This window comes from Tripterygium wilfordii, chromosome 14 (assembly GCF_013401445.1).
Source record: "Tripterygium wilfordii isolate XIE 37 chromosome 14, ASM1340144v1, whole genome shotgun sequence".
Lineage (NCBI taxonomy): Eukaryota > Viridiplantae > Streptophyta > Magnoliopsida > Celastrales > Celastraceae > Tripterygium > Tripterygium wilfordii.
Genome location: NC_052245.1, coordinates 11,995,661 through 12,010,051, shown reverse-complemented (window position 1 = coordinate 12,010,051; position 14,391 = coordinate 11,995,661). Strand labels below are relative to the sequence as shown.

Genomic DNA, 14,391 nt, shown 5'->3' with positions numbered 1-14,391 from the left:
GGATTGGTCCATGACCTCCCTTTTGCCACATTTCGCTAAAGGATTGAACTTAAAGGGAGAAATCATGATCTATAAACGTGTAATCATTAATTTGATGTTGCATGCACGTGATATCTTATTACCATAAATATTATACAGGAAAAAAATAAAAAGCATTCAAGAATATTAAATTGTGAATCCTCCTACGTTAATTTGTTTTCTTCCAATCATGGGGGTCGTACATTGTACAATTCCTGATCATCAGCAGGCTCAGATAAATTACTTTTGACTGTTTGACTGGACAGTGACAGTCTTTGCCGGAAATATATTTACTAAATAGCCACCGAGGCAGGGATGCTCATGGCTCATGTACGAAGAATATTGGCAAGGCTAACTACTACAATACCCCCCCAAACACTACCAAAACAAAAAACGAGTACTAATACACGAAAGGTAACCATATATAATATATATATATGGAGGAATTTTCTTATGCGATTTAAAATAAAGATTTAAAATGTGAATCATTTTTTGAAAGGTGGATAAGCTAAATTACAAGTAGGATCCACTGTATGTACTACAATGTAGGTTGAGTCGAATTTGAAAAATATCATTCCCGATCTATTTTGTAAAAAAAATAGAAATCAAAATTCTAATACAAACACAAGTACTAATAATATAATTGAAAATACTAAGAATCCCATAATTTTTTGTTCCATCTATCTCAAAAATAAATATTGAGATGGATGCATATAATTCATGTGAAATCATGGACTCCACATGATTCATATGAATCAGCATTTGAGAAAACTGAGACAAAAATACTCAAACATAAACCTATTGTAATACTTCATCCGTCCCATTTTGGTTGTCATTCTTTCTATTTTGGGTTATCCCAAAACTAATGTCACTTTTCTTCATTAATTAACAAATTTGTTGTTGTATTTCAAAATTATCCTTGTTACTTTAGTTGCACTTGTTTCAAGGGAAAGAAAAGGCACCACCATAAATAAGGGTAAATTTGAAATAACATGATTATTTTGTGTGGTTAAATTACATTAAATTATGTCTCCATAAAAATTAGATTTTCAAATGATCACAGACAAATTAAGGCGGAGGGAGTATAATTCAAACTTCTCGTTCCATTTAGTTTAATTAAGTACTCCACTACTAGACGTCAAGATGTTTATTTTATTGCAAGTGAGTCATTAGTTGAACGGCAATCACATTGCATGTAAGAGATCACCCACCCATTAGATCGTGTGTTCGAATTATATCCCCTCCCCAAATCCCTGGTAAAAAAAAAAGATGTTTATTTTATTTTATTTTTTACATAGCCACAGACAAAGCTTAAAACCCCAAATAAATACCCCACAGATCAGACTCTCCCCATTAATTATCACATCCATTTTGCAAATTGCAACAACACCCCCCCCCCCTCCCTCTCTCTCTCTCTCTAAAATGTCCAGCATCTTTTGGAAGAAGTTCAATCTTTGCTTATCAAAACTGAAATGTCTACCCACCATAACCTCATCCTCACCATCACCTCCAGATCAAGATGATGATCTTAGCCGTCCATTATCACCGACGATCATAATTAAAAACTTCAGCTCCACCTATGATCTCTCCTCCACAACCACCGCCACTGACGACTTCCTCTCCTCCTCCGACACCGACACCACCACCGACTCCTCCTTACCGGACTTTGCCACTGTCTTCGCCTCTCAACGCTTCTTCTTCTCCTCCCCCGGCCGTTCCAACTCCATCATTGAGTCCCCAGACATCTGCAGGCCTCCAGAGACTAGTCAACCAACACCGCTGGACGGAGGCATTGCTGTCGATAAGTACTCGCCGGATCCTCACACGGACTTCAGACGTTCAATGCAAGAGATGATTGAATCAAGAGAAACCGAAGCGGATTCTGAGTACTTGCATCAACTCCTCCTTTGTTACCTTACATTAAACCCTAAACACACCCATAAGTTCATTATTAGTGCTTTTGCAGATATTTTCCTTACCCATTTTTCTTCACCGGAATATTCTAACATCAAGCAAGACCGTCATCGGCGACAGCCCACTGCTTCTAGATGATTAGTTGGTGTTACTATTAGAAATCCAAACCCAAACGTATCAGATATGTTGTCCGCTCTGAACCATCTCGCACTGTTTCTAGATTCATTCTCGGCCAACTCAACCACCCGAATAGTTTGGTGTAACATATCAACTAAGTAAAGTTTGTACTCCCTTTTGTTTTAGTTGGTAAATTTAGAGGAAAAAAGTGAGAGAGGGGGATTATTATTTTATTGGAATGACTTTGTGTTTGGTGAAAAGGGTATGTTTGGTGAAAGAAGACAAATTAAAAGTGAATGTATTTTGATGATTTGCAAACCAAGGGAAGCGTGGGCATGGGATATATAATTTGTTAATGTTTCCATGCCTGTTTTTACCATGCTATGCGGGTGTGCAGTGTATTAATAATGTGTAACATTAATTTATTTGATTAGCAATTAGCACAATAGGAGACTTGACAGACAAAGTTGGATTTATATGTTAATAGTATGTGAATATTATTGTACTTATATGTTAATAGTATGTGAATATTATTGTACTTGATTGGTGTGGTGCAGAGAACATCTAATACATATACATATATAATAGTTGGCATGTTTGGAAGTTTTACTTTACACGCATAATCATGAAGAGAAACAGTCCAAAAGTCGAGATGATTTATATATCACAAGATTGTGACATATGTTGTGTTGATTTGCCTCAGAGTAATATTCTTGTAGCCATCTCAGGATTTTGGTCTAATTTACCCTGTTGTGATCAAGTGAGAAATTTATGTACGCACGATTATGATGTTCCGAGTTTAAGCCCATATCGAGTGTTCAAAAACAAACTTCTATATAGTGTTCTTCTCAATTTTTAGATATATATATATATCACAATGTTTGTGGCAACATTTTTGTTTCTTGCAAAGTCTATTTAAAGCTTAAGAACACATGTGTTGATGGCTAAATGCTAACGTACAATAAAGTTAGGGTGAAATCTTTGTTTGGTTTGTATTTGTCCAAAAGTTGGATTATCAATGCATACATGAGAGAGAAAGAGAAAGAGCAAGAAAATTAATATATAGATGAATAGGGTTTATATATTATTAATTTACTAATTGATTGAGCAAAATAAATGGTGGGTTTGCCTTTTAATTTTCTACATTACATGCCTGAAAAGGAGACAAATAAGGAGGATCCAAGGAAAACCAGATTCTTGGGCATTTTTTTATATTTGGAAAATCAGTAAAAAAAATAAAAATTAATGGTCCGGACATGCATAAAGTTGGTTGGCTGGTTAGTTGGTTTAGGTAAGGCTGCTAATAAAGACCAGACCATTTGTCCTTCACTGACTTCATTATTAAATGTGAAGGTTCATAAATCCATTGCCTATCTATCTTATATATATAGGTTTGAATTACTGTGTCCACAACACACCAAACAACTCTGCAATAATCTTTGATTGATTTTATGAACATTTGTGTTCGATTTTGGCTTAAATTCAGGTTATCAAATTCTGCGTATATATATAATTTTTTCATTTAACGACATAATAAGTTGAAGAATATGAATATACTATTAGACTGTTCGTGTATAAACCATGATTTGATATTTGGCCAAATGCTTATGTTGGGGTCAAATAGCAATAATACAACAAGTATGTTGAAAAAATGTGCATAAAGTCTAGATGTTACCTTTTACTTTTTTTATTTCGAAAGAGATTTTACTTTGACTAGAGTGCCCAAACAGCTCATTAACATGTGCCTCAAAAGAGCCATAAATCAACATTTTTTTTATTTTTTATGATTGAGAATGACACCATACAAATTTATTACTGAGACATCGGATATGAATTTAGACTCAGATGATCGAGATTTTCGTATTATTTCGTTGCGTGATAATCAAACACTTTTTCATATATGATTTCCTGCATGCTTTTCCAGATTGATCGATGTCAGAATTCAAAAACCTCTTCGAGGCTGCTTCAAAATTAATTAATGGAAAGCAGTATCAAGATGGGTCCAACATGTATGCATGAAAACACAAAATCATATCTTAATGACAAAGGACTAATTGGGAGTTGGGGACCCTCAATGTTTAATGTCAAAGTCACTGACCTGAGTATATGATCTTACTGACTATTTGACATTTTTATCACCAATTTGTGCACATCGCCATCACAGGGATCTTCCAAGTTTCTACACTTATATATATATAAAATTTGAACTAAAATTAGACTGGTAATTGGAGGCATTTTACTATTTTATGTTTGAAAACTGATCCGACAAAATACTACAAATCAATATTGTCTGTTTTAGACCAAAGATTAGCACAATTCTATTCTTTTTATACCGTCGTCATTGGTTCTTAAACACAAAAAATACGTTGGTCGTGTGAGAGGGACCTTTGCTTATATGTCTACAATGTTGGGTTATACCAATTCGATGTAGGATAAAGTCTTAACATTTTGGACGACCAAATCTCCAAATAATGTGATGTTCCAAGACGATTTGCATATTTTGTTCCGTTACGAGCACAAAATAGAAATGACCCATGAACTTTCGTGAATGAATCAATTTAGCCCCTGAACTTTCAAAACTGTAATTCGTTATAATTTCCGTCTATTTAGTTGATGTGGTAGCAAGCTTGAAAATCACATGTCATGTTAGTAATGGAAAACAACTTCATGTGAGCAAAAATAGACGGAATATGTGCGTAGGGACTAACGGTATACGGAAGTAAAAGTTCATGGGACAAATTGATAATTTCTTAAACGTTAAGGGGCGATTTCATAACTTCTCCCCATTAATTTGTTTGCCACATAATATTTCGCATTCCCCCCATATATTTCCTCCACTAGGCTATAGCTAGTGGAATCAAGTCCCAAGTGATTGATGCGTTGGGTCAAGCGATCCTGTCTGTGTGAGCCCCATCCAGACCCTCTTATCAACTTTGCAATATGCCATTCTTGTCTAAGAATATTTATAAAAACAAACAACTCTAATACAAATCTGCACCCACAACCACAACCATCTCATCGAATTATTTGGGGTGAAGTTACGTGCTACCTAATACTGCCGCAGTAACGTTTATGTCAAATTTTGTTTGCTTATGCAGATTTTGCTGCTTGCGATAAGTCTTGGAATTATACAACTTTAGTAGCTCCAGCTTTATGGGTTTCTTCTTCCTTGGGTTGGGGAGTAGGGAGTCTTTTATCATCTTCTTTTTTTGTAGATTTGAAGGGATCGATATGTGTTTCACTCTGTGTTCTAGGGCTGTTATTGGTACGGTTACCGTTACCAAACACGGAATACCGTTACCATACCAATTCTTTCTGTAACTCAAAAAATGTTACCGTTACCGTTACCGGAAGAGTCGGTATACCGATGGTCGGTATACCGATCGATCGGTAATGGTAAGTCGGTAATTGGTAAATTTACCAATTCTTAAAACCTATTTAAAAAAGAGAAGAAAAAAATGGATCAAGTAGCATTGTGCTTAATAGTCGTTGTATGAGACTACAACACTTTCATCTTGCCTACAATACCAATAATAAAAATGATAGATTAATGAGAATGATCATTGTGCTACATGTGAATAAGAGAAAATACCTATCAATCGGAGAAAAAATGAAAGGAGAATTCACATAACATTATTCCAACAATCTATAACGGAAAATCTTTCATTTTATTAATTTCTAATATTTTTAGTATCCAAAGTGTTTTAAACTCCATAGCAGGAAAGCTAAAAGAAACAAGATAAATAAAGATAAAAGACCATAATTGAAAGGGAGAAGAAAATCATGTAATTAATACCAACAAAGCATTTTGTTATGTAACAAACACTGCTTTAAAGTTAATGAAATTGCTAAGAGTGATATATAAATGATAACCCTAAAAATAATCAATGGTCTAGATTAAATTAGATCAATCTAATGGTCATGATTAAATAAAACTAAAACTAAAAATAATATTAATATATATTTAATATATATGTCGGTAATCGGGAAATTTACCGGTTTTGAACTTTACTTACCGTTACCATTACCGAAATCATTGGTAAATTTACCGTACCGAACAATTGGTAACGGTATACCAATCTTTTGCTATTTTCGGTAACCAATTCGTCGGTAATGGTATACCAATGGATAATTTACCATACCAATAACAGCCCTACTGTGTTCTTGTTTGTATGGTTAGAGACAAACCACAAATGCACGCTTAAATATTATAACTTAACTTTGTTGTCTGTCTTGATTACATCAACCCTTAATCAACGGATATGGATTACGTATTCTTCTCACAAAATCACTTAGGAATAGTTTAATTGGTTGTCTCTTCAAAATTAGGCTTACTATGTCGAGGTCTAGACTCAGGAGTTCGAACTAACCAGTAATAGGCCTACTATGTCTGAGGTTCGGATTCGGGAGTTCGAACTAACCAGCAATGATATTTCATTGTGGAATCATGATTTTATAAGCAATGATATCTTAGTTGTCATCATCGTGATGCAAACTATTCTAGCGGCTCAAAATTTACGCTCACTCAACTGCCCAAAATCTATATCGGACTGGATGCTTCCTCGGTTATCAAAAAATAAATAAAAAATAGTCGTCTCAAAAATTTTGGGATTAGAAGACCCATTGCAATCACACCCACCTGACCGCACATGTGGACTTGTGAAAGCCCATCAAACCATGAGTTGAGCTTAGTGTTCATTAACACTCCAAATCCACATTGTTTTGTAGGCCGTAGATGATTACTTAAATGACCTAGAAAAACATCAAATCATTCATAACTCTTCACTGCAGAATTCCCGTTTAGCAATTGCATTTTGCAGCAGAGTAAAATGAAGATGTTCCACTTCAAACAAGAAAGAGCAAACATAGTCACATCTAGCAATTTCTGTTTATGATATACTTCAGCTGCTCAACCAAACATCCAATTAGAAGCCATACCATATGCATAGCAGATGATAATTTACTACAAGAGACAGAAGAAATAAAAAAAAAAATTTCATTCACTTGAAGCTGCTGGACCTACGAGGACTCCTTGTGCAGAACCTTCTTTCCGGGCACCCTCATCTTTCACCTCATTATCGGACCTTGTAATCCTAATCTTGTATTTGGCCTCAAAATCAGTCATTTCCTTTTTCTTCTTCTGCAAGGCCTCGTTAAGCCTGGCAATCACCTCTTCAATCCCTTCTTTGTTGCGCTGGACGGCAGGAAGCACCTCTTTGACAGTTCTCTCAACCAGGACTCCTCCAATCATCCGATAGCACCGTCTGGAAGGATCGAGCGGCTGGATAGCATTCATGACCAATGAGTGCTCACTCGCTTCCATCTCCAGTTCAGTGATCTTTGAGTATATTTGATTCAGTTCAGATCTCATTGCGGAGTACATGTTTGCAACTGCTTGTTCATTTATTGGTTCCTTGCGCTCACCTTCAGCTCTGCTAGCCATGATTTCTATAAATCACAACAACAGCTTATGGCTTCCTTTTCCTGGTGGAAAATATTACAATAAGGGATTCAATCATGGCAGATATTCAACAAAACAACCATAACTATACCAGTCAATTAAACTTTACAGAACATATCCCTAAGCAAAGTCATACACCAGCTACTTGAGCATGTATGTTGGACCAACCAGACACCCTATGGTGGATTTGTAGTGTGGAATTGTGACTAAACAGACTCAAGAAGTTTCAACATTAAAATAAATTATTACCAAAATAATCTTATTAATGGTACTCTATATAACATTGCAATAACTAACACTCATATCAACCTCAATGAACTTAGCATCATGAAAGCTAATGGTCACAATTAAAATTGGTTAAAAGGAGAAAACACAGAAATCAACCCTAAATTATATAAACCATTTGGTTCTTAAAACAGCATTTGACTGTGATAAATCAAACATACAACGCTTTCCTTTATTCACCTAAGAACAGGCATCACTCGCACTACTTTATCAAACAGCTGTAGGTGCTCACTTTATTTTTTTTTAAAGATAAGCTAGGTGCTCACTTTTATCAGCACCATGAAGAACATCAGCATATTCAAAAATCAAATATGAGTCACTGCATTGGCACCCACAATGTGTAAAATTCAGCTGTTTATGGCTCTACAAATCGAATGCCTTCTAAATGTAAGAACACATGGCACATCTGACAGAAAATATATTTGTGCTAGAAACAAGGTTAACACTGTCCACCCAATCTGAAGGAACTGCGACTAAGTAAATCTAAACCACAAGTAACAATGTATGCTAGAGCAAATAACAAATCCATGATGAACAAAACCAAAAAGGAATGTATCAGTATCTAGAAGCCACAGAATATAATCAAACATATATCAACATAGCAACAAATCAGGCCAATCAAACAAGAAACTCAAAAAAATTATACAATCCATAGGAATATAGAAGGCCATAATCAATCATAAAAGCAAATTGTAACTACTCTTGGCATAGTTAGGTGTTGCTTTTGTGCTTATTGATAAGAGCTTAGAGAATATTCTGAGAAGTTAGTCCTATATTTAAAAACAGCTTATTGTAAATCATCAAATATGTTTTGGAAATGAAGGATGCAATAAGCCAATAATCAGTAGCTAGCCTCTGAAAGCACCTAAGATTTTACTGTTTTACAAGCACATAGACTACATACAATGAACTGAAGCTTCTTTTGTTCCTGCAAATTTTACCAAACACCATTCCGCACACAAAGAAGCAAAATTACCAAAGAATAAGCATTTTCAACTCAGTTTTAGAAAGCACAAGCAAACCATAAAAAAAAGGAACTTTACATGTGACAAGCGCTACAAAGAACTGGGTTTCGGGCATAACCAGTGTAGAGTTGACTCCAATAAATTCAACACTCCAAATCATTATAATTACTGGTTTTATCGATGTTCTCTTAAATGAGAAAGAACAGACACCCGATCCCAAACCCGAAACTAGCCCTTCCATCTAACTCAACTCCAAATGAAAGACCGAAAGAAACAAAGTAGTAGAAGTGATGCATACCAGAAATCTATGTACGCAAGCGACTGAAAGAGGATCAAATTGAGTCGCAAAAGAAGCAGTCTCTCTTTAACTCCGAAGCCACAAGAAGGGCTCAATCGATCTTGATCTCCAGATGTGTTATCTTGCGTATTACCAATCAAACCCTAGCAAGCAGACGTGAGATTTCTGTGAGACCTAGAGAGATTTCAATTTGGCAGGGCAAAATGAGTGAAATCTCAAGGGAACTTACGAAGTAATGTATCTTACAGCCCGGCCCGTGTAATTCTTGCTGTCCGGGCCCATAACTAAACGACTAGATTTGGGTTTAAAACAAAAGCTCAGGCCCATAATACATCCGGTCAAAACCCATTGACATTATGCCGTTGTATAAAAAGCGTCTGTTTGATATGCTTGTTTTAAATGCTTTTGCTGTTTTTATATTTTCAAAAACAATGCGCGATCGCAAGTGAGTCATTAATTGAACGACAATCACGTTACAAGTAAAGGATCACCCACTCATTGACCATTAGGTTGTGGGTTCAAATCCTACCCCTCCCCAAATCATAAAAAAAAAATGCACGATCTGGAAAATGTGCTTGGTTACGCATTTTAAAAAACACGGAAAATAAAAAAGTAGCTAAAATCACATCGAAACAAAAAAGAAACATTTTACGGAGAACGAAAACAGAAAACAAACGAAACGGACTCTAGAAAAGCCCCAGGAGTTCTAAAAATCATGGAGTCAGTCACCGTGAAAGAAAGGCAACTGGAGTTGGAGCTTTGACAGAGAAGCCACAACACTTCATGGCAATTCCAATCCTTGAACATAGCAGTTCGAGTTTCCATCACAAAAATAGCAAAAACATAATCAACAACAACAATAATGCGATTTCGCTTGCATTTAACCTTTTAAAGGAGTCAAAGATAAATATATCAATTGACAGTCTTGCTGCAAGAATGTTTTGGATTCATTGTCATCAATGGAAGCACATCAATGGTTTGAGTATCCGCATAGTATTCTTCATAGACGTGGTCTTATCTCCCTAAATGCAAATAGTCCTCTCCGAAATACGTTGAAGGAGCACCAGAGATCAGTTTAACACCATCAGCCAAAGTTTCAGCTAAGAATCATTACATTAGCAAATTAATGGATCGATACTACCCCAGATTTGTATTAGGCATAAGCGTCAGGGCTTGATAGATATCTTTGGCCTTGACGCGAATGTTTCCGCAACCAGTAGTGGGAAAGCAATAGTTGCATCACAATGCACCTGCATAAATCCAATCGAGAAGAAATAAATCAATCAAAATCATATGTTAATTTAGAACAGCTGATGTAACGGATGACCCAAGATAACAAATCATGCCCAATACGTATAATGCAACAGAAATAATGAAGTAACAGCCAAAGCAAAGACCAGGATATAAAAATCATGCCTTAACAGTTTTGGCAGAACCGCGTATTTTTCCCCAGGATATGGCCTCATCAGGACGGGCGCCAGAGTCACTCCCATCAAATTCTTGTGCTGTATTGATAAAAACAGCATAATCTGCACCATTGCGCATCATGTTGGCATTGCAGATGTGATGCTTAGGTAGCCCCCCACCAAGAATTATCATTCCAGTTTTCCTAGGACTTGCATGGACAGCTTCACCATTAATGGCCCTGATATCTGGTCAAAGAGCTGCCTGTTGTAGGTTTCACTCCACATCTCAAACTCTAACTATCACCATGAAAAGAAACGTATGCAGGAATTACCTACCTTGGATTATGTCAATAATTAGACCTGGGCTGCGGAAGGAGTGAAAGTAAAGCATGTCACCAAGAGATCCATCTGTTAACCCCGGACAAAATACTGGAATGCTGTTCTGCAAATTATCAAAAAGAAAACATTGGATGTCCAAGTAAAAACACAAAACCAGTTTTCCCACCTTGTTCTGCAAAGAGGTTTAAGTATGCAGGCATGCAAACAAGTTGTAGATATATCTATGCCTAAGCATGTAAATATAGATCGATTGTGAAAGAACATATCTAGAATTTAAATGACTTCCAGAAAATTTTACAATTCAAGATAGTAAGATTTGGAAAATTTTATTTTGTGTTGTCTATAATATTAAAGACCATAAATCAAAATCGAACAATTTTTTTCCTTTTCTTATGAACTCAAAGATGGGGATACAATGCCATTATCCATTATAAAACCAAAAATGCCACAAGAGAACCAAAATATTTAAAGTGGCAACATAAAACACAGAGGGTGAGAACCAAATAAAAAAATCCTTGATTTTCAATGATACAGATCATAATAGATAATGAAATGCAAATAAAAAAACACTTGAGTTTTTGGAGAGTGGGGCTCTGTGGTAGCTTGGTAAGATGAAGCTAGTGGAAAGCTTACCTTGTATGCCCAATAAAGGTACGAACTCTCATCATTTATTTCTCTTCCCAACCGAGCAATTACTTTGGATGGTGTCCATGAAACCTTCTGTGATAGCGAAAGGAAGATGAAAGGAGAGAAAATGAAGCAATATCTTCATTGATTTAAAAACATATGCATTAATCAAATCTAAAGAGAACATTCCTCCAAGAATGGATAAGGAGACGAAACATGTTCAAATTTTTTTTTTTCAAAAAAATAGTTGTGTTTCTATTCATAATGTGTAAACGGATCATATAAATTTATTTATTTCATTTGGCAACCAAACGCAATTCTCCCACAGCATGTGGGGTTTGGAGGACATTGTAATTCTACCAGACGTTTCTGCACAGTTTGAAATCAAAACACCAAGGTAACAGTGGGTATGCAACACCCTCAAAGTATCCACAAGTCCGCCAGAAATGTAGAATACATTTGTCAGTGCTCTCATTAAGTTATAAAATTAGTCTGAGTGGGAGTAGAACATAATCCAAGATGATATACAAATAATAGGCATCATGTGAAAAAAATATCCTTTTGAATAATAGGGCCACAGCTAGTATTATAAGAAGCCTGTTCCTTTATACATCAAGAGTTGGTTCAATTCTACAAAAAAGTCAAAATGTAATCCTTGAATAGGATGAACACAATGATCCTCACCAAAATATAATAGACTTGATGAAGAGATTCCAAATCCTAAGCATCTAATAAGCTGACCAGTTAAAGATAAAAAAAAAAATCATGTAAAAAACATCCAATGGCCATGAACTTTAATTAAGATCATGGAAAATATACTGCAAGAAGAAATACCTTTTCAGTTTGTTCTCTTAACAACTGGTCAAGAATTGGAATGATCCAATCCTCAAATTTGCAGTAGTTGTCATTAGGAACCAGCAAGTTCCCAATACGGTTCAATCCTTTTGAGCGCAACTGAGCTCCAGGAAGGGAAAAATCGCCTTTGTAAGTGGGTGCAAGACACTTTATAAGATCCTCTTCTATACCACCAGCTGTTGTAACCACTACATCAACCTGCAGTCGCAAAAATATAACAGTTTTGAATTAATAAACTGTTTAACGTGAATGCCTCCCACATTTCAGTGGTAGAGTAGCAGCCATGCTTGGTTACCTAAATATCCAATCAAAAAACATGCCCAAGGACGTAATTGTGCAACAATTTGATGTGAGCGAAAGAGGCATTTGTAGTACTGCCACGAAAAGTGCAAACCAAAACAAAAGGTGAAAATCTTAGCATGGAGACACAATCATCATACTGTAGCCAATATCCACAAGCAATTTCAATTTACACCTTTCTTAAGTCCATTATTTGACCACAAGGCATTCCAGCACAGCTGACCTTGATAAGTTGTATGTGATCTCAACTATTAAAAAAATCACAATTCCAGTGTCCTTGGTTTCCCCAACAATAATGCTGTATAATAGGGAAGATGTAATTACCCAAGTACCTAACCCCATACAACTTGAACACAATAATATAAACAGTGTATATGGAACAACACCCATTTTGTGAATTATTTTGTCACTCACCATATGATGCTGAACAAGATAGCGAACTGTATCCCTAACACCAGAAGAAATCAGATTGGAAGTAAAACCCAGAAACACTTTGCATTTCACAGACTCTCTGTAGGCTGGGTCCCTCTCCTCATCGCTGCACTCTTCTGTTATATTTTCATCAGCAAGCCTCCAATCAAGCTTCAATACCATTTACCAAATTAAATTAAAATCATAGAGGACAAAGAAAAGTCAGATGTAACCAACCACGAATCTCAAGTATAAAAAGAAAGAGGGTCCTGGAAAATGAAACCAACCATCTGATTAACAACTTCAATTGCATCTCCAAGATTGGAAGCCTGAAAGCCAGTTGCGACCAGCGATTTGAGAAGCTGAGGATAGTTAACCCCCTTGTTGAAATCATAACCCTCAATCTTGATGCATCTGCCTTCCAGACTTTCGGATTCTTTAAAAACGGTGGAATGTACAGATCCCAGCACATTCTCATCCATTTGCTATGTTGTTAATTAAAGAAACTGCAACAAGACAGAGCACCACACTCCTTACAAAACACCACAATTTGATGGTAAAAGAAAATTTCAAGTTTGTAAGGCGGTTCCAGTGCTCTCTACTTCTTGATTGCACATGTGACAACGCTGTTGGGTTTTACAGTCTACGGTTCATTCCCTCTCATTCGCTAAAGTGGGTAAAGTAGAAAAAAAAAATCCCATGAAGCAAAGACTAAATTTGTTAATTTCAATCTCTTTCTTCTCCATATACTTCAAATAACACACAAAAAATGCAATTTTTTTTAAAAAAAACAAAACTTTCCCTTCCTCTCCCTTCCCAATCTTCCAAAACCGAAGAATTGTTGACCTTTACAATGCAATCCAACACTGAAAGAAAATAATAACAGCAAGATAGTGCGCAGGAGGAAAAGCAAGATAGGCCATTTTCCATAGAGCCGTGGTTCAAAAGGTTTCAGGTCGCTCTCTGTTTATTCAATCTCTTTGCTTGGCAACCAAAATAGTCTAAAGAGATATTGCGAAAGACTTGAAGATGAAAGGGATGAGAAGACATACATGAAAAAGTAAAACCCAGTAAAAAGAGTGATGCGGCAGCCGCGCGCTTGGTTGTCCAGCGATAGCTGCGAAAAACGGGAGCGGGCGAACGAGTTTTCTCCTCTCTCCTTTTAAGACGGAGGTCATTGTTTTTAATAGGGAAAATTTATTCGTATGAAAGAAGTTTTTATGGGAAGGGAGCCCTATCTACAATTTATTTTTATTTTTTCTAAAAAATATTTTAGATTTTAGAATGTGGGGGTTCGAGTGGAGAGGCGCAGGATTTATCCCGATTTACAGGCCGACGGCCTACAGGAACCCGCCAAGGCCTGACAGTTCAACTGGGTCTAGGCCTAACGGGGCT

At 36.2% G+C, this 14,391-nt stretch overlaps 3 protein-coding genes across 4 annotated transcripts; 1 reads left to right on the top strand and 2 right to left on the bottom strand.

The window, feature by feature from the left end:
• Positions 1 to 1,405: 1,405 nt before the first annotated feature.
• LOC120015749 (transcription repressor OFP12-like) lies at positions 1,406 to 2,515 on the top strand. The gene has a single exon (XM_038868297.1). It carries the CDS (start codon positions 1,441 to 1,443, stop codon positions 2,068 to 2,070), a length of 630 nt encoding a protein of 209 aa, XP_038724225.1. The 5' UTR covers positions 1,406 to 1,440; the 3' UTR covers positions 2,071 to 2,515.
• Positions 2,516 to 6,817: 4,302 nt separating this feature from the next.
• Positions 6,818 to 9,272, bottom strand: LOC120014550 (probable prefoldin subunit 2). Of its 2 annotated transcripts, none has more exons than XM_038866528.1 (2): positions 9,059 to 9,272; positions 6,818 to 7,533 (listed from the first exon to the last, which is right to left on the bottom strand). In XM_038866528.1, the coding sequence occupies exon 2, from the start codon at positions 7,490 to 7,492 to the stop codon at positions 7,046 to 7,048; it is 447 nt and encodes a 148-aa protein (XP_038722456.1). In that variant the 5' UTR covers positions 7,493 to 7,533; positions 9,059 to 9,272; the 3' UTR covers positions 6,818 to 7,045. The 2 variants fall into 2 exon arrangements, with proteins under 2 accessions (XP_038722456.1, XP_038722457.1); XM_038866529.1 differs by having other exon boundaries at positions 6,818 to 7,497.
• Positions 9,273 to 9,904: 632 nt separating this feature from the next.
• Positions 9,905 to 14,253, bottom strand: LOC120014608 (deoxyhypusine synthase). The gene is made up of 8 exons (XM_038866607.1): positions 14,049 to 14,253; positions 13,284 to 13,502; positions 13,000 to 13,167; positions 12,265 to 12,483; positions 11,437 to 11,523; positions 10,801 to 10,906; positions 10,475 to 10,710; positions 9,905 to 10,308 (listed from the first exon to the last, which is right to left on the bottom strand). Exons 2-8 carry the CDS (start codon positions 13,476 to 13,478, stop codon positions 10,225 to 10,227), a joined length of 1,095 nt encoding a protein of 364 aa, XP_038722535.1. The 5' UTR covers positions 13,479 to 13,502; positions 14,049 to 14,253; the 3' UTR covers positions 9,905 to 10,224.
• Between the last annotated feature and the right edge of the window lie 138 nt (positions 14,254 to 14,391).

Bases quoted from the DNA above. Each gene is read 5' to 3' on its own strand.
- LOC120014608 (XM_038866607.1), bottom strand. From the start codon at position 13,478: ATGGATGAGAATGTGCTGGGATCTGTACATTCCACCGTTTTTAAAGAA. The intron at 10,907-11,436 runs GTAAGCTTTCCA...GATAATTTGCAG, and splicing joins ACCTTTATTGGGCATACAAG to AACAGCATTCCAGTATTTTG. The intron at 10,309-10,474 runs GCATGATTTTTA...GGATTTATGCAG, and splicing joins GTTCTGCCAAAACTGTTAAG to GTGCATTGTGATGCAACTAT.
- LOC120014550 (XM_038866528.1), bottom strand. From the start codon at position 7,492: ATGGCTAGCAGAGCTGAAGGTGAGCGCAAGGAACCAATAAATGAACAA.
- LOC120015749 (XM_038868297.1), top strand. From the start codon at position 1,441: ATGTCCAGCATCTTTTGGAAGAAGTTCAATCTTTGCTTATCAAAACTG.